This window comes from Theropithecus gelada, chromosome 1 (assembly GCF_003255815.1).
Source record: "Theropithecus gelada isolate Dixy chromosome 1, Tgel_1.0, whole genome shotgun sequence".
Lineage (NCBI taxonomy): Eukaryota > Metazoa > Chordata > Mammalia > Primates > Cercopithecidae > Theropithecus > Theropithecus gelada.
Window position 1 is genome coordinate 112,551,983 of NC_037668.1, and position 19,443 is coordinate 112,571,425.

Consider the following 19,443-nt stretch of genomic DNA (forward strand, 5'->3'; position numbering starts at 1 on the left):
TCTTCAATAAATGGTGCCGGGGAAGCTGGACATCTACATGCAGAAGAATGAAACTAGACCCCTATTTCTCACCATATACAAAAATCAACTCAAAATGGATTGAAGATGTAAATGGAAGACCTAAAACTATAAAACTACTAGAGTAAAACATAGGGGAAATGCTTCATGACATTGATCTGGGCAAGAATTTTTTGGATAGAACCTCTAAAGCACAGGCAACAAAAGCAAAAATAGACAAATGGGATTACATTAAACTGTAAAGCTTCTGCACAGGAAAGGAAACCATCAACAAAGAGGCAACCTACAGAACTGGAAAAAAAATGTCTGCAAACTATGCACTGGTTTAATGGGTTAATATTCAGAATATGTAAGAAATTCATTCCCAGCACTTTGGGAGGCTGAGGCAGGCAGATCATGAGATAAGGAGTTCGAGACTAGCCTGGCCAACGTGGTGAAACCCCCTCTCTACTAAAAATGCAAAAATTAGCTGGGTGTGGTGGCAGGCACCTGTAATCCCAGCTATTCGGGAGGCTGAGGTAGAAGAATTGCTTGAACCCAGGAGATGGAGGTTGCAGTGAGCTGAGATCGCACCACCGCACTCCAGCCTGGGTGACAAGAGCGAGACTCCATCTCAAAAAAAAAAAAAAAGAAAGAACCAGAATATGTAAGAAACTCAAACAACTCAATAGCAAGAAAAAAAAAGCCCGTATAATCCAATCAAAAATGGGAATAAGACCTGAATAAACATTTCTCAAAAGAAGACACAGAAATATATATATATTTTTATATATATAATATATATATATTTATAAAATATATATTTATATATTATATATATATTTATATATATATATGAAAAAATACTCAACATCAGTAATCATCAGGGAAATGCAAAGGAAAACCACAATGAGATATCACTGCACCCCAGTTAGAATGGCAAAAAAAAAAAAAAGAAAAAGAAAAAATAACAATTACTGTTGAGGATGTGAAGAAAGGAGAACTCATATGCTATTGGTGGGACTGTAAATTAACACAGCCACTGTGGAAAACAATATGGAAGTTCCTTAAAAAGTGAAAAATAGGACTGCCATATGATTCAGCAATTCCACTACTGGATATATATCCAAAGGAATTGAAATCAATAAGTCAAAAGAGATATCGGTACTCCCATGTTCACTGCAGCACTATAGTAAGAGCTTAGCACAATAGCCAAGAGATGAAATCAAGCTAAGTATCAGTGCATGAATGGATAAAGAAAATGTGAGATATATATCGATAGATAGATAGATAGATAGATAGATAGATAGATAGATAGATGCAATACTATTCAGTCATAAAAAAGGACAAAATCCTGTCATTTTCAACAGCGTGGATGAACCTGGAGGACATCATGTTAAGTGAAATAAGCCAAGCACAGAAAGACAAATGATCTCACTCACATGTGGAATCTATAAAAGCTGATCTCATAGAAGCAGAGGGTAGAACAATGGTGACCAAAGGTTCCGGAGGGGATGGGAGTGGGAGGGCAGGGTTAATGGGTACAAAGTTACAGTTAGATAGGAAAACTAATTTGCGGAGTTCTGCTATATAGTAGAGTGACTATAGCTAATTAACAATGCATTGCACATTTCAAGATAGCTAGGAAAGAAGACCTTGAAAGTTATCACAAAAAACGATAAAGGTTTGAGGTGATGGGCAACTATTCTGATTTGATCATTACATTATATATATATATGTATTGAAACATTACGCTGTACCCCACATACATGTATACTTATTATCAATTATAAATAAAATTTTTTAATGGAAAAAAAAAAAAGCAGTTGCCCCAGTCCAGATGAGAAGTGATGAGAGCCTGAAATAGGGCAGTGACAATGGGATGGAAGCAAGAGAATGGAAGGGTGAGATATGCTAGGGTAGGAGGGGACAGACTTTGGTGACCATTAGACAATGGAGGTGAAAGAAGAGTGTGGAGTTTAGGCTGACACCAGTGCTTTTGGCTTGAGCAGTTTGGTAAATGACACTGCTACTAACCAAAATAAAGGAATAAGAGAGTGAAGAAGGCTGCCGATAGCGAGCAGAATGTGATTAGTTTGATTTGGAATATGTTGAGTTTAAAGTGCCTGTTGTGTGGAAAATGTTTGGCAAGCAGAAAAATACACGTGTCTGGAGCACTGAAGAGAAGTCAGAGCTGGAGGTACCAATTTAGGAGGTGTGCGGCTCTAAGTGACAGCTGCAGCCACAAGTCTGAGATGGCCTGACCTAGAAAAGAATGAGGGAACAAAGTCAAGGATGAAGCCTACGGAAGCACCAATGTTGTGTGAGTCTTCTGCAAAGTCCTTTCTGATGGAAGCTTCTTTGAGAATCGCAGTTCAAGAAATCTGAGGCTGCAAATGCATGCTGTTCCCAGACATCCAGGACCTGGATCAAAGATTTCCATTTCAAGACAATATAAAACTGCTAAAGGGTTTTTCTTTCCCTGGTTGAAATACTTTAACACCAACTAATTTCAAGTTTGGAAAGAAAGTCATATTTAAGGTTGAGGTTGTTATTTCTACTCTGTAATACAGTAGAACCTGTGCCCAGAAAACCTCCTGCCTGTCTCATCCTCCACGGAGCTTCCTTGTATTTATTCTACCAGGCTTGCGCGCGGGGACAATGTCAGCAGGTTGAGATATGAGCTACGCGTTGCAGGCATTGACAAATCAGGAGAGCTCTCCTACAGACTGCATGCCCTTTTTATTGCTTTTAAGGCATGAGAAGATGAATGTTGTCCTAGTATCTGCTTCAGTTCTAGAAAAGGTTAAAAAAATTGTTTGTATATAGTACACCTTTCGTTTCAATTGATTCTTACTGTGCTTCGCCTCAACTCATTTAAGTTGTTGGCTAGTACAACCCACCTTCAAAGCATTGCTTGCTTGAAATTCAATGATTATAATTCGAAAGAGACTTTAGGCCAAAGAGTATGATATCAAAATTCTCTGTTCGTTGGGTGGTCACTAGCAGAGCGCCTTCAACAGACAAGAATCCAAGTAAAAAGACCTTCAATTATAATACCTAGAAAGTACTGTACAACTCAACGGAAACAAAAACAATCTCATCTAAATTAAAGTAGTATACTTATCTAAATTCAAAAGTGTGGTTGCAGGATTCGTATAAGATCCCGGAATTAGTATGAAGTCAGTCAAATATCTAACATTTCTCACCTCAATGTTCTTGATACTGTTCAATGATACTCAGTATCATGGCCCTAAAATGTTAAAGACTAGGTCCCATCAAATAAAGATTCAATGATAATCACTGGGCTATAGTGACGAAGTCAGGCAAATGGGCAAAATGCAAGTTGGTAACAACATTTTCATTTTGGAAAAATGAAAAATTAAGGAAAATATGGCAAAATATTCTATAAGGTGAATTTTTCTTTTAAGAGACAGTCCTTTATTCTGAGATCATGTCCATTTCTTGTGGTCAACATGTCTTTCTTTTGTAAAAAGAGTAGTGCCAGTAGATGGCAGGTTCCTAACAATTTCATTTGACAAACTAAAAGCTGGCATTCCATGGCCAATTCCTAAAGTTGTTTTGGAATTTTACTTGTTGGTGAAATGTTAAAGTCTGAGAATGTCCCTGGAGTAATGGCTCCCTGCTGCTGATCATACTGGCTGGTGAAGTAGATACTCTACAGGAACTTACTAGAAATGGTTGATCCACAGGGAATGAAAGGCTTACACAGGGCTCTTGTTTGTTTCCTCCCTCTGTTACCAAAATGTTAAGCATTTAATTTACCTTTAAAATTGTGATTAAAAAATACATGTATTTAAAATAAGTCACTTACGTGTACAAGGTCAAACCAGAACACCCCTGCCCAGCAGCACACCCAACAGGGTAGTCTCTCAGGCTTTGCACACATGCTTCTCACAAACACCCCAGTGCAGGCTTTGGTTTAGGGTTCCATGTGCTATCAATACAGCATCAAAGGCTTTTCTGCTGGGAAGGAAAGGAAGAGACTTGTAATGTCTATATAGCTCCCAAAGACAAAAAGACTCTAGGTTGATTAGCACAAGCTTCAAATCCGAATTTGGGTTTTCTGCCTTCAAAAATTAAAGAAAATTTTCAAAATTTCTTTTGAAGACTCAAAAAGAAACAACGTGGCTGGGCACAGTGGCGCACGCCTGCAATTCCGGCACTTTGGGAGGCTGAGGCGGGCAGATCACTTGAGGTCAGGAGTTTGAGACCAGCCTGTCTAACAGGGCGAAACCCTGTCTCTACTAAAAATACAAACATTAGCCGGGCGTGGTGGTGGGCGCCTGTAGTCCCAGCTGCTTCAGAGGCTGAGGCAGGAGAATCGCTTGAACCCAGGAGGCAGAATTTGCACCCAGCCCAGATCACAGATTATGCTCCTGCACTGCTGCCTGGGCAACAAAGCAAGACTCCGTCTCAAAAAAACAAAAACAAAAAAACCAAAACAGAAAAAAAAAACACAGAAAAACAAAAAACAAGACAAAAAGAAAGAACGCCCCTTTGTAAAGGTTTTTTAATCCACAGAGACTTGATAGCGTCATCATTGTGTTTGTTATTTCCCAGAAGCCAGCAGGGAACGTTCTCTGATTAATCTGCTCCTGGAGGTGGTAAAAATACAGGAAGTAGCCAAGGGCATTATAATCATTAGTCACTGAGATACAAACCTTCAGTTCTGTTACCAGGGGACCTAAAGTGCTGCTTGGTGTGGGTGGGAGATGATGAATCTCTCCGTGCACGATAAAAAGACTCTGAGCTGCCACCGGGAGTTAGTCTGTGTATGTAGAATGAGGACAGCCCCAAGAGTAGATGGGATTTAAAAATAGTAACAATTCTCCCCCAACCCCAAATACACCATTTCTGAATGTTGTAGAACATTCAGGAAACAAGAATCATTCATAATTCTACCCCTAGAAGTTACCAATGTTAACATTTTGATTAATACTGTAAACAGAAAAATCAGTCTGTAAAATATCTGAAAGAGAGGTTTAGTCAAGCCAGTATGAGTAACCTCCGCCCTCGGAAAACACAACCCAAGAAGCCTTGAGTAAGTGGTCCCGAGGCAGCCGCATGTGTTTGATTTTATACATTTCAGGAGGGCAGGAGTTACAGGCGAAGACCGAAATCAATACAGGGAAGGTATACATTAGTTCAGCAGAAAAGGCAGGCGATCTTGAAGCAGGGGGCTTAAAGATGGAAGCAGGGGTTTTATAGATTACAGGCAGATTCAGAGATTTTTAAAATTTGCATTAGAGGAGTAAGGCTCTAAAACTTGGAGTCAGCAGAAAGGACTTATTGTTTTTATTTATTTATTTGAGACGGAGTCTCTGTTGCTAGGCTGGAGTGCAGTGGCGCAATCTCGGCTCACTCCAACCTCCACCTCCCGGGATCAAGCAATTCTCCTGCCTCAGCCTCCCAAATAGCTGCGACTGCAGGCGCCCACCACCACGCCCAGCTCATTTTTGTGTTTTCAGTACAGACAGGGTTTCACCATGTTGGCCAGGATGGTCTCGATCTCTTGACCTCGTGATCCGTCCGCCTCGGCCTCCCAAAGTGCTGGGATTACAGGCGTGAGCCACCGCTCCTGGCCGAAAGGACTGATTTTTTAAATATACACACGTTATTTGGATTTTTCACAACTACATACTATTACGTATCATCTCCCTCCCTCCCTCCCTCCCTCCCTCCCTCCCTTCCTTCCTTTTTTGCAAAACCAGTGCAGTCACTCTTGGGGTTTGGGGGGCAATGGGATCTTGTCAGGCTCAGCCGCTCCCCTGGGCGCGCGCTGGGTGAACAAGCCGCCTCCGGGCGAGGGTGGAGCTCCAGCGGGGAGGCTCTGAGCGCAGGAGGCTGGCCAAGAGGGGTCCGCGGCAGCCCGGGCCTGCTCCGCGGGCTGTCCTGGGCTACTGGTATCCCACCCCGCGCTCGACAAGGCTGGCCCGCGGCGCCCTCTGCAGGGAAGCAGGTGGCGCACGCGCGCTGGGCGCGCCAGTATTTGTGACGGGGTGTCCTTCTGGTTAGGGTAACAACTGCATCCCCGCTTCACGGCGTACAAGGTGCCTTCCCCTCTGCGCTGGCTCTCCCACGACCCTGGGAGGGCTCATATCCTCCACTGGAGAGGACGCTGAGAATCGCCCTTTCTGCCGAAGGGCGAGAACGCACCGGCGCCCGGCTCCGTAGCGCCCTCTGCCGGGGCCGAGGTGCGGGGCTCGCGGGCGACCCAGTGAGCCGGCAGGGTGGGCCTCAGATCCGCCTATCCCCGCGGGGGGAGCTGACAACCGGGTCATCCACGCGTGGCTTCCTGAGACTGGATTATGGCTATTTCCCACCTCCTCACCACTCCCTCATTTCCGTCCACCTGTGTGTGTGTGTTTCTAAAGCAAAATTATTTTTTTCTATTCTCCAAAGTAATGCTTATTCATTATAAAAATTTTGGGTGGGAAGAAAACACAGAAAGCATAAAAAAGAAAATAAAATACCTTTAATCTCATCATTCAGAGATAAACACATGTTTAGGTATTTTCTCCTAGTGTCTTTTTCTATACACAATTATATATGATGATAAGTATATGTTTAAACCAACTAGGCAATGCTGTTGAGGAGTCAGGCCCGGTGTCAAACTGGCTCCGTTGAAGAGAACATAGAACGTCCAAATGGCGGGGAGTAGGGGCTCCCCGGCCTTAAAAACGGGGCCTTGCTGCTTCTTGGTTTGATAAACTGCTCTGGTTCCCAAGGAAGCTTGTTTTTTCCTCCTCAGCTGGGGTCTCCTAAGCTGCGGTTACCCGTTGGCTAGGGGTAAGTAGGTGGCGGTGGTCAATGGGGTCCAGGAGGAAGAAAACTTGGTCTCAAAGTTCACTTTCATAACTGGAAGGCTCGGGCCGAATGCGGTGGTTCACGCCTGTAATCTCAGCACTTCGGGAAGCCGAGGCGGTCGGATCACTGGAGGTCAGTAGACCAGCCTGGCCAACATGGTGAAACCCCGTCTCTACTAAAAATACAAAAAATTAGCTGAGCATAATGGCGGGCACCTGTAATCCCAGCTACTCGGGAGGCTGAGGCAGGAGAATCGCTTGAACACAGGAGGCGAAGGTTGCAGTGAGCCGAGATGGTTCCATTGTACTCCAGCCTGGGCAACAAGAGCGAAACAACGTCTCAAAATAAAAATATAAAAAACTAGAAGGCTCAGAGAGAGTATTTCATCATATGATGGAACTTCAGCCCCCATCCCAACCCCTGGAGCCATGCTTCTTCCTGCCGAGTTTCACTGACCATGTGCCTGCCTTCCTAGGCTGTGAGTTCCTGACTGCGGGAACACTCTGGGCCTTTGCAACTTTTTCCTTCACCTGGCAGAGTGCTGAAGCCTCTTTGGTCACTGTCTTTGTCTTTTTTTCCCTCCACACAAACACTCTTTCATATAGTCGTGTTTCTGATTTGCCAATGTCACCCCAGATAAGCACACAAGCTAAATGGAAATGATGTGTTTGCTTTGCACATGCTGTGTCAAAACAAAGCATCCCCGTCCCTTCCAGCTAGACTGGGACCCCTAAGTGACACTCTTTCTTATGGAAATTCTGAACCTGCCCCTCTCTGCGGGATGTGGTTAGAGTTTGGATTACAGTCGTTGATTTGGGAGTGGTGTATCTACTTCACTGTTTACATGTAGCATCCTAGGCTCTGCTTCTCTCTGTCTTTCTCTCTCTCTCTCCTTCCTTCCTCCCTCTGTCTGGTCGTCTGCAGCCTGGTGGAGGCTGAGGCAGAGAGAAGAGCCTGTAGGAAAAAACCCATCTGTGGTGGTGATGATGATGTGGTGTGTGGAAGTACAAAGTCAAATTCTCCAATCTTTCTGTCCCCATGAAATGAAGTCTCTAGTGAGATCAACATTGCTCAGCAATGCTTAGTAGAGTATATTTTCCTGTGTGGAAGCATGAGGAAGGGGTACATTCCCCTTCTGCTTGGTAAAAATAAAGGCTTCAGGAAGTATTGGGTTGGTGCAAACGTAATTGCAGTTTTTGTCATTAAAAGTAGTGGCCAAAACCGCAATTAATTTTACACCAACCTAATACAAGCCAGCACCTGGGTGACACTGGTAAGACTGGTGGACCATGCCTGGTCTGGCCAGTTTGCCTTTTTTATAGAGTCAGCGAGTAGGGTAGAAAGTCTGCAGCATTTGGTTAAAGGCCCAGGTTCTTCTTAGGCTACTTACTAGCTATGTGCTTCTGAGTAAATAACCTAACCTTGCTTAAGCTTAGTTTGCTCATCCCAAAAGGATATAAAAATATTACCTGACAGTTATGTTTCCTGATTGCTGTGGGATTCAAATGAGCTAGAAGGAGGGAAGTTGTTGTCTTGAAGCTGCATTTGTATATTTTCTAAACTTGATAGCATTACACCTCCTTACATTTGATTCTCCCAAGCCTCCTGGGTAGCTTGATGGAGGAGACATGACAGAGCCTGACTGCACATAATGGCAGTGACTCACACTTGCCCAGATTTTGAGCTAGAATCGTCCTTATTGCAGTTGAAAAACTAAGCTTAGAGAGTTTGAACAACTTGCCCAAAGGATCACAGCTTGGCCATGAAAGGGCCAGTACCAGACTGTAGCACATTTTAGATGGTTCTTCCAACATCTCCAATAGAATATGGGAAAGGAGTATTCCTTGAGATTACCCAGGGCATGACCGTCCCCTTGCAAGGGACACAGAGAAACGGACGGATGATGTCAGACTCTAAGTGTTCACTAGTGGAGAGGGTGAGCCCATTATTCTTTATGCCCTTAGAATCTTTTTCTCTTTAATAATGTTCTTCACATGCCATAACAAAGCTGAATATGCATTTAGAAGCCTTTTGAAAATTTTGTAGAGTGAAATTTCAAAATAGACAACTTAATAGGCTGCTTTTATGTTAAATGAGTCACTTAAGATACAAGTTCTCTCTACATTTCTCAGAACTGGTGGGATGATTATCTCTCTCAGGGACTGTTTAGACAGAGATACTCTGACCTGAACCTCTGTAACTATTAATTGACCAGTTTGATGCTCAACACTTTCTGGTGCAGCTTTATTTACCAGTTTCGAAGCCTAAATCCTGAGCTGAGTGGGGACACAGAAGCAGTTTTTAAGACGTGGGTACTTATACTTGACCCCATGGAAGATGGTCATCTAATTCTGACCTGGCTGAGCAACCAGTATGAATTTTTCCATTAAGTCACATAGTCTACATCTTGCCTTATTCTTTTGTTTGTTTGTTTGTTTGTTTTTTGTTTTGTTTGTTTTTTGAGACAGTTTCCCTCTTTTTGCCCAGGCTGGAGCGCAATGGCACGATCTTGGCTCACCACAACCTCCGCCTCCCAGGTTCAAGCAATTCTCCTGCCTCAGCCTCTTGAGTGGCTGGGATTACAGGCACCCACCACCACACCTGGCTAATTTTTTATTTTTAGTAGAGACAGGGTTTCTCCATGTTGGTCAGGCTGGTCTCAAACTCCCAACCTCAGGTGATCTGCTTGCCTCGGCCTCCCAAAGAGCTGGGATTATAGCCGTGAGCCGCCGTGAGCCACCGTGCCTGGCCACATCTTGCGTTATTCTAATTTGTGCATTTTTTGGCTGTTTAAAAAGTATACACTCAACCATAGGAGAATTGCATCCCTCCTGTTACCCTAATTTGGCATATTATCCTAAAGGGCGAGGGCAGACTCACCCCTTCTAGGATCAAACTGGATTGCAAGGACACCTATCCTCTGGCCCCGCTACACCCAAGTTTCTCTTGGGATACATATGAGTGAAGAAAGATAGGCCGTCTAAGCTTGAAAATAAGAAGCAGGAACATTTAGAGATGACTTTTGAGGACACGATAAGGTGAAATAGCTCACCTAAAGTCAGAACTTTCACATTAGGATTTATTCTTCTCTTTCCCCAGGTGCAGAGGATGATAAAAAGCTTTCTCACTGCCCATGCTAAGTGTTCATTGTGTTCAGGGGTGAGTCTTGCAGGCTGTGGCTCCTGTGACTATGAGCACAGATCAAGGACCAATTTGGACACCCAGCCACCAGGAATAGAGCTCAAGCCACCATGCAGTTAATTGCTGTAGCTGAATCAATGTGTCCAGACAAAATGAACTATCTAAGATGACATTCATGTGCACACCATGCTGGCCCTGAGGGATAGCCCTTTTGCTCTAGACTACTTCGAGAACCCCTTTGCTGAGCTCCCTGGTGACAGTGGGGGAATAGAACTTTGTGGGGCACAAGGACATCGTGCGCATGATCCTGTCCTCAGGGAGAGAAGAAAATGAGGCTCCCAGAACAAGCCTCGCCAAACTGAGCCAATGCTAGCTCCGTTTACCCAGATATTAAGTTAAGCCAAATATATGATACAATAATTCATCTTCTGAAAATTCACTCTCAGCCTTGGGGAGCTGCGAATAGGATTTCTGCGAAGGTTATTGTTTAAGGAGAGAGCCTTCCTCTCTCCAGTACATATGAGCAGAGCAAAAGGAAGGTAGGGCCTGGAGGCAGCATTTTCAGAGCTTCTACTATCTCTCCTGCCGTCAGCACTACTGCCCCCATTCCCCTCACTTTCCTTTGTAGTTTATTAGGGAAAAAAGGGGTTTCTCAGAAGGTGGACGTACATGCACAGGCAGCTTCCAGAAAGTAAATACTCAATGCAACTCTAGTATCCTGATTTGGGGCACCTCATTTCTGACCACCCTCCCCCAGCCAGGGTCAGGCAGCAATGGGTTTAAGTTAACTATTTTCTGCAGGAATTCCAGGAGGAAAGCTTTAGACAACTCCTTCCAAACCTCAATGAGAAGAATACCCTGTGACTTTAGTGTGGAAGTGATCAACTTCAACCTGCAAGTAAAAAGCTGCTGTGGTTTGAATGTGTCCCCTAAAAGTTGTGTGTTGGAAACCTAATCCCTCTGTTCTCATAAATCGATTAATGGTGGCTCCGCTCTCATGAATGAATGGATGTCACCATCATGGGAGTGGTTCATTATTGTGGGAGTGGCTTCGTTGTGAAAGCAAGCTCTCTGTGGCTTTCTTGCCCTCTTGCCATGTCATGCCATCTGCTGTGTTATGATGCAGCAGGAAGGTCCTTACAGATGCCAGCACCATATTCTTGGACTTCCCAGTTTCCAGAACTGTAAGCCAAATACACTTTTTTTTCTTCATAAATTACCCAGTCTGTGGTATTCTGTTATAGCAACAGAAAATGGACTAAAACGAGAGTCATCCAGTTCTGGAGTAAACCAACACCAGCAATCCATCAGTAGCCTGTGATCCAGGGACATGTGGGATGTAGAGTTACTTCATTGCCATTACCATGGTCTCTGAGGTGGTGAGCTCTGGGCTCCTACAGGACTACTGCGGTGGGTCATTTCTGTTTTTGTTTTGTTTTTATTTAGCGGGTCATTTCTTGATAGCAGTCTTGCATCTCAGGTAAGTGGTTTTTTCCTTCAGTCCTCACCTGGTGATGTTTATGTGCACAGCACACATCCTGCATACTAATAGTTAGACCATACCTGACTCTCTCAAAAACAAAAACAAAAAAAGAATAAACTGTGATTGTGTAGGAATAACAGTAAGGATATGCTTGAATTGGGCCTAAATCATATTAGAAAAATAATTCATTCACAAATATTAATACTGTATTATAGTTAATTTCCTGCCACATAGCTGTGGGTGAGAACCACTGGCCTGGCCCATGGGATTGGGTTTCTGCTCAGATGCTGTGAGGACTAGAACCTGCACATCGCCTGAAGTCCTGACCACTTCCATTGCCAACTCCATCGCCTGGTGGAATGAACCCCTCGCCTTGTATTTCCAAATGCAGGTTGGCATCCTGTACTGTAGATTGGTTGGGCCACATTGCTAATGCACTTTCAGTGATTTGTGACAGACCTCAAAGCAAATGCAATGAAAATTTCATATTTCAAAGCCCATTTAAATTACAATTAAAGAGCTTCACCTAATCTCCACTTGGAAGTGATTAATTTGGAATGTAATAACATACTAAATGACAAATATTAAGCCAAGAACCGAATTCTATAAGCACTTTCCAAACAATAAATATGTTCAATTAAAATGATATGTTCATGGAAAGATGTTGGTATTAGGCAGAACCTATCTGTGTGAAAGGACATTTTTAAGGACAAAATATGTAAAATCTCATTGCAAGTTGACATTAACCAATGAAGATTTGCAATTAATTTTGAAGGTAGAGAAAACTAACTTTAAAACTGAATACTGTTATTTGGTTATGAATTTCATCAATAAGAAAATTGTGGAAATTTGTTTTCTCTCTTATTATGTAAGTAACTACATTAATATTCTCGATTTTACCTCTCGGTTAGCAAAGCTTAAAATATTTATTATCTGGCCCTTGAGAGAAAAAACCTGCTAACCCAACTGTAGTCTAACGTATCCTATGTACCTAGAACTGTGTCTAACATATAGTAGACACTCTGTAAAGATTTATTGGATGACTCTGTTCTGAAATAAATAATAAAAGAGACTAAACATTAGGAATAAGAATGCCAGAACGCTTCTTTAACAAATTTAAGGAAATGATTTTTTTTTTTTTGAGACGGAGTCTCGCTCTGTCGCCCAGGCTGGAGTGCAGTGGCTGGATCTCAGCTCACTGCAAGCTCCGCCTCCCGGGTTTACGCCATTCTCCTGCCTCAGCCTCCCAAGTAGCTGGGACTACAGGCGCCCGCCACCTCGCCCGACTAGTTTTTTTTGTATTTTTTTAGTAAAGACGGGGTTTCACCGTGTTAGCCAGGATGGTCTCGATCTCCTACCTCATGATCCGCCCGTCTCGGCCTCCCAAAGTGCTGAGATTACAGGCTTGAGCCACCGCGCCCGGCCAGCAAATGATATTCTTATTGTAACAATTTTTCAAGAGGTCTAGAGTTGTCAGTGGTACTAGTGTTCATTTTATATCTTTTATTATTATTATTATTATTATTATTATTATTATTACTATTTTCTCGCTCTGTCACCCAGGCTGGAGTGCAGTGGCTTGATCTCTGCTCACTGCAAGCTCCGCCTCCCGGATTCGCGCCATTCTGCCTCAGCCTCCCGAGTAGCTGGGACCACAGGCGCCCACCACCACACCCGGCTAAGTTTTTGTATTTTTAGTAGAGATGGGGTTTCACCGTGTTAGCCAAGATGGTCTCGATTCCTGACCTTGTGATCAACCCACCTCAGCCTCCCAAAGTGCTGGGATTACAGGCGTGAGCCACCACACCCAGCCTATATATTTTATTATTTTAAGACGTAATCAGCTGGACATAAATAATAAATAACAGCTTTTCAGAAAAAGAAGCCAAGTATATTTAATGTATACACTGAGCATAAAACATACCCCAGTTCATAAACTTTAAAATGTTAAAATATTCACACACTTATAAATATATACAGATAAATATTAGTGTGGGTGTGCGTTTATACGTATGTATGCATATACATGAACAGAAAATTAGGAAGTCGCATCATATTCTACATGTTCCATGCAGTTTGGGAATAACCTTTAAGTCCAGGTCAAGTAACTATCCCGGAGTCATCTAAGGACTGGAGCTGCAGTGCCAGGAGAATAAGAGCTTGTCTTGTCTCTTATCTAGCCAAGGAAGAGGCTGTATATTCGATGTGATCAGAGTCCCCTCCACTTCCCAGAACTTGGCTGGGGAGGAAGTACTTATTAGTAAATAAGTATATTATATATTATGTTAGAAATGATTATTACAATAGGAAAAAAGATAAAGCAGAGCAAGGTAAAGGGATGTCAGGAATGTCAGGGGTCAAGGGGTTTGTTTGCAACTTGAAGTAGGGTGGTCAGGGAGGCCTCATTGAAAAGTAGTAAAGACTTGAAGGATAAAAAATATAAATGGCTAATGAAAATGGGAAAAAATTCAAGTTCAGTAGTAAAAGGAAAAAAAAACAAGAAGAACAAGAGAATATTTTATTTATAAAACCAGCAAAGGTAACAACATAAAAAATACCAAATAGTTCTGTCCTGTAGTGCTAGTGGAAGTGTGAATTGATAACATTCTTTCTGAGGATCATTTGACAAAACATAACAAAAGCCTTAAAAATATGCATATTTCTTGGTTTAACAATTCCAATTTCAGGAATTTATCTTAATCAAATAAATAAGCAAATACACAAAGATATATTCTTTAAAAATCTTTATTGTCTAACTAGGAAAAATTAAACAATTATTAACCATTCATGCAGTAGACCACCAAGCAACAACTAATAATGATGTAGATCTATATGTATTGACCTAAAAGATCCCCACTAAACGTGTGTGTGTGTGTGTGTGTGTGTGTGTGTGTGTGTGTGTGTGAAACCCCCTGGAAACTCTCTGGATACTTGCAGGGTGATTCGTCTATATTTTTAGTTTTCTTCATGGAATATGGAAATACCATGGGTTGAAAGCAAATGCTATTTGGGAATAAGACTGTCATGGAAAGGACCTTGGACTTCCTGCAGGAGAGAAGAGGGTCATTGCTAGGAGGCTCCCCTCATGGTGTCCATGAACATGGAGCCCTGACACTATGTAGTTTCTGAGGAATGAGCCAACGTTGACATGGTCATGGCCCACTGGGTGTTGTTTCACTCTGTTGATAACTTTTAGAAATTACTATAGGTAAATGCCGTGCTTTACAGTTGGTCTTTAATTTTAAACACAAGCTGCCATTGGTTTGCTTTGATTATTCCACAATTTCAATCACTCTCCCAAAAATTCGGCTTCCTTAATTTTCCTGTATGAACCAGATGAAGGTGTTCACAGAGGGAAACTCAGAAGAGTGTATCAACAACAGCTATCTCTGCAAGTTGGCCATTAGACACATTTATAAGGGATCCTGATGATCCAGGAAATGATCCTGTGCTAACTGATGGGTGCCAAGGGTTCTGGTTTTCACTCTGCCTTCCCGGCCTCTCAGGTTCACAAGTGCTCACAGAACAAATACTTCAAAAGCCAATCCTTCAAGATGAATCCCAAGTACCTAACTGGGCCAAAATTGTAAAGAGAGCCAAGTGGCCAGGCCATTTGCTGACTAGAGCTCACATACTCGGAGTTTCCCTGGAAACCCCAACCTTAGTTTAACTGGGGCTTTCGGAGCTCACCTAAAGCAGCCAATCAGAGCTCATCTGAAAGAACCAATTAGGACTCAGTCCTATCCACTAGTCAGAATGCAGCTGCATCAACCAATCAGAACTGCTTATTTAAAGACTTCATTTGCATAAAATGGACCTGATTGGGAACCTGAGCGTGAACTTTTACTATAAAACCAGGACCCTCCCTTTGTTCTCTGGAAAGTAACTGGTTTACACAGAAAGCTTGTGAACTGTTACTGAATGAAGTCTTTCTTCCAAATTTCTTTTCAGAGAACTTTTGTTCACAGATCCATGCCAGGGCAGCTATGCCTTTTTTTTTTTTTTTTTTTTTTTTTGAGACATAGTCTGGCTCTGTCGCCCAGGCTGGAGTGCAGTGGCACGATCTCAGCTCACTGCAAGCTCCGCCTCCCGGGTTCACGCCATTCTCCTGCCTCAGCCTCCCGAGTAGCTGGGACTACAGGCGCCCGCCACCACGTCCGGCTAATTTTTTGTATTTTTAGTAGAGACGGAGTTTCACCGTGTTAGGATGGTCTCGATCTCCTGACCTCGTGATCTGCCCGCCTCGGCTTCCCAAAGTGCTGGGATTTACAGGCATGAGCCACGACGCCCGGCCCAGGGCAGCTATGCTTTTATTTGATTCACCCAATGGGGCACACGCCATCTAAATTAGGCCCCTCCCCCGAAATCTAGCCCAAGAGAATGAAATGTGGAGATTAATTTAAAATTAATTATGCAGGGGGCAGGCGTGGTGGCTCACACGTGTAATCTCAGCACTTTGTGGAATCCCAAAGGAGTACGAAGCAAGCGGATCGCTTGAGCCCAGGAATTTGAGACCAGCTTGAGCAACATAGTGAAACCCCCTCTCTACAAAGAATTTTTAAAAATTAGCTGGGCATGGTGGTTTGCGCCAGTGGTCCCACTGGGGTGGTCCCAGGAAGCTGAGGTGGGAGGATCTCTTGAACCTGGGCTGGTTGAGCTTGCAGTGAGCCGAGATCGCACCACTGCTCTACAGCCTGAGTAACAGAATGAGACCATGTCTCAAAAATAAAAATAAAATGAATTATGGGGGTAAAGATATCATCATATCAAAGAGTAAACTCCGTGAAAAGACTGAAATCAACCTGCTACCCTGGCAAACGTCTAAATGACAGGCAGGAATAGTGGTGCGGTTTATATTTTGTGAGCTCTGTCCTTTCTACTTCAAAGAGGATTTCCAATGACAACAGATATGACTTAAAATACCAAAAGGATCAATATTCTAGAAAGCTGGCACATGAAATAGCGAAGGCTGACTTAAGAGGGCTGATTCTCACGCCCTAACTAGTCCACACCCTTTGAGTGGGCCAAAAGAATACAGCAAAGGTGATGGAGTGGACGTGGTTACTTATGTGATGGACATGTCCGTGATTGCCTGCACAGGATTGCATACATAAGATGATAGAATGTGTCTTGCTGGAGTCTTTCGTTGCTGGCTTTGGCAAAGCAAGCTGAAATGCGTGGGCCGCCTCTGTGCAGCATAGACAAGTGGCAAGGAATTGTGGGTGACCTCTAGGATCTGAGGGCAGCTCCCTCACCCCGCCCCACCGCATAGCTAGAAATAAACTGAAGCCCTCCATTCTACAGCTGCGAAGAACCAAATTTTGCAAACAACTTAGGTGAGCTTGGAAGCAGGGTCTTTCCCTTGGAGCCTCAGTGGAGACCACAGCCTGGGCTGACATCTTGATTGAAGCCTTGTGAGATCCTCCCGAGCAGTGGACCCAGGTAAGCTGTGTCCAGGCTGCTGACCCACAGGAACTGTGAAATAATAATGTGTTATTTTAAGCCTCCAAGCTTGTGGTAACTTGTTAATGCTGCACTAGAAAAGGAATATAGTGAGCTGTGGGGAAATGAAAGCTCCAGAAAAGGTATAGGTGCATTGAGATAAACAGATGGTTAATTAAGTCAACATCACTATGCTATAGGGAAATGCAGTTTTAATTTTATCTTGGGGTCTTTGATTTTCTTCTCTGTGTTCACATAGCGTTTTTTAACGTGCTACGTCTCACATGGTAACTATTTTAGTGTCTGTTTCACCAAATTAAGTTTCTTAATAATAGCAACCTTATCGTGGAAAAGAGGATGGAATTTAATGACAACAAAAAAGGTATTCCTATAAGTACTGCTAGAAAATAAGTTGCTTTTGCTTAATGGAAATAGAGTGTTTTCCCTTTAAATATTCTTTCTGGGTCCACTCGTAGAGCTGTGAAGTCCAATACGAAAGCCTAAGTACCTGCGGTTATTGAGGCCTTGAAAGGTGGCTGGTCTGAACTGAGATGTGCTGTAAGTATAAAATATACACTGGATTTCAAAGATTGAGTATGAAAAAAATGTAAAATCAGTTGGCAATTTTACATTGATTATAGTTTCAAATGATAATAGTTTAGATATATTTGGGTTAGATAAAACCTATTACTAAAATGATTTCCACCTGTTTAATTTTACCTTTTTTAACATGGCTCATAAAAAATGGAAACTTACCTATGTTGACAGTGTTGCATGTCTGACAACAGGTGATCTAAATGCTCAGGTCCTGGCTGAACCACAGCTACAGTCACTTGGGCGTTGGGACCCAGCATTTTCCATGGCAGGTCACCATCGTGCCAGAAGAGCTGTTTCTGAAGCAAAGAAGCATCAGTTCAATACAAATCCAGCAACAGCTGTCCATTCAACATCCCAACTTAAGTTTTTCTCTCCCAGCGTTACATATGCTCTACCATGGTTTAGGTGGATACCAGAGTCCTGACCTTTCAGGTGTACTTCTGATCTTAAATATCAGTTTTGCCCTATCAGTCTGATGAAATACACATGTCTGATGAAACTTTTGAATAAGAACATATATGCTTACTTTTCTATGTCATAGAGCATGTTGGGTTTTTAATAATCCACAGATGAGTAAATTCTATTTTTTCTCTCTTTTTAGCTCCAGGCATTTTTTTAAAGTTTTAATTTTAAAAAGGCACAGAGAAACCTAGGTTTTGGAGGCCCAATTTATACTGCATTTCTTGCAGAAAGCCTTTTTAGGCTAGTATAAACCAGGAGTTATTACACTCAAGCTGCTATGAACAGTTAACTTCTTGGTGGGTTACACACGACCATTATCACCGTCCTCTAAGAACCAAAATGTCAAAGCCAACAGTGGACTTCGGCTGCCAGCAGGAACTTGTTCTAGATATGACAGGTGCCCAGCACTACTGATTATGAGATGCACCAATCAGAGCATGGTTACTAAACAACTGGGTACTGCTGGTGATCTCTCCCCAAGCACTCCAGGGAGCACTACAGGACTTCCCCACAGGCCCACATTCACCTAACATGGCTGTGAGCTGCCGAGGGACACCACCAATGATAGCAGTACAGACTCATCATTAGGAGTTTGCCAGGGGTCAGGTTTTAGTTCTTCTTCCTAGGATAATTCACCCATTATCTAGAACTAATCTGATTAAAATAATGCTAGTGCCTCTGTCCATTTTCTTGATATTAATAACGGTAGGGATGAATAAACCTTCATGTCAATTAAATGTAGAAAACAGAAATGAATTCTTCCTGAGGTCCAGCTTAGTCATGTGTATGACAGTAAAAGATTTGCCTTCTAATAAGGGCAATATATTGAGTCCTACAATGTATCTCAAATCTGAGACTAATTTTCAATGAGGATATACTTTCCACTTTCCTGAAAAGCATGCATATGTCAGAAAGGTTCCCAGTATAAAAGTGTATTTTCCCAGATGGCTCATGATGGACCACATGCTCAGCTTGGAGAGAAAGAGGAAATTTATAAAAGCATAAAACATGGTTCTGTTTTTCTCAGGGACCTTAGTTAAGGCAGAAAAATAAACTCACATAGGAACTGCAAATGAAAGAACTTCATACTCACACACCCAAACACCAGGACTGGTGCATTGGTCTCCTAAGAGCCCTTCTTGCCCCCAGATCTGTTTCCCTTAGGTCATTCTCAGAACTGCCAAGTGAATTATTATTTAAAGTGTGAGTCATCTTTTTACTCCTCTGTATTACATCCTTCAGTGTTTCCAGGAAATGCCTTCAGGATAATGCCCAAGCTTCTCTTGAGGGATCAGATTCCAGACTTTCTTGCTGGCCTGGTGTCTGGTCCCCTGCTTTGCCCTTTATGCTACCCAAAACCCCACTGTGAGTGGTGCCCTGGACATATCCCTCCTGGTTCACTCCTACTTATCCTTTAAGATACAGCTCAGGCAGGAGAATGGTGTAAACCCGGGAGATGGAGCTTGCAGTGAGCTGAGATCCGGCCACTG

General features: G+C 42.8%; 1 protein-coding gene across 1 annotated transcript; it reads right to left on the bottom strand.

Annotated features, from left to right (window-relative positions):
- Positions 1-15,098: 15,098 nt before the first annotated feature.
- Positions 15,099-17,767, bottom strand: LOC112612435 (putative uncharacterized protein encoded by LINC01555). Its single transcript, XM_025366953.1, has 4 exons — positions 17,651-17,767; positions 17,403-17,450; positions 15,761-16,927; positions 15,099-15,442 (listed from the first exon to the last, which is right to left on the bottom strand). The coding sequence occupies exons 1-3, from the start codon at positions 17,746-17,748 to the stop codon at positions 16,450-16,452; spliced, it is 624 nt and encodes a 207-aa protein (XP_025222738.1). The 5' UTR covers positions 17,749-17,767; the 3' UTR covers positions 15,099-15,442; positions 15,761-16,449.
- Between the last annotated feature and the right edge of the window lie 1,676 nt (positions 17,768-19,443).

Coding starts and splice junctions, on each gene's coding strand:
- LOC112612435 (XM_025366953.1), bottom strand. CDS start 17,748: ATGCTGGGTCCCAACGCCCAAGTGACTGTAGCTGTGGTTCAGCCAGGA. Junction 17,451..17,650: donor ATGCAACACTGTCAACATAG/GTAAGTTTCCAT, acceptor TTATACTTACAG/CACATCTCAGTTCAGACCAG. Junction 16,928..17,402: donor CAAGGCCTCAATAACCGCAG/GTACTTAGGCTT, acceptor ATTATTTCACAG/TTCCTGTGGGTCAGCAGCCT.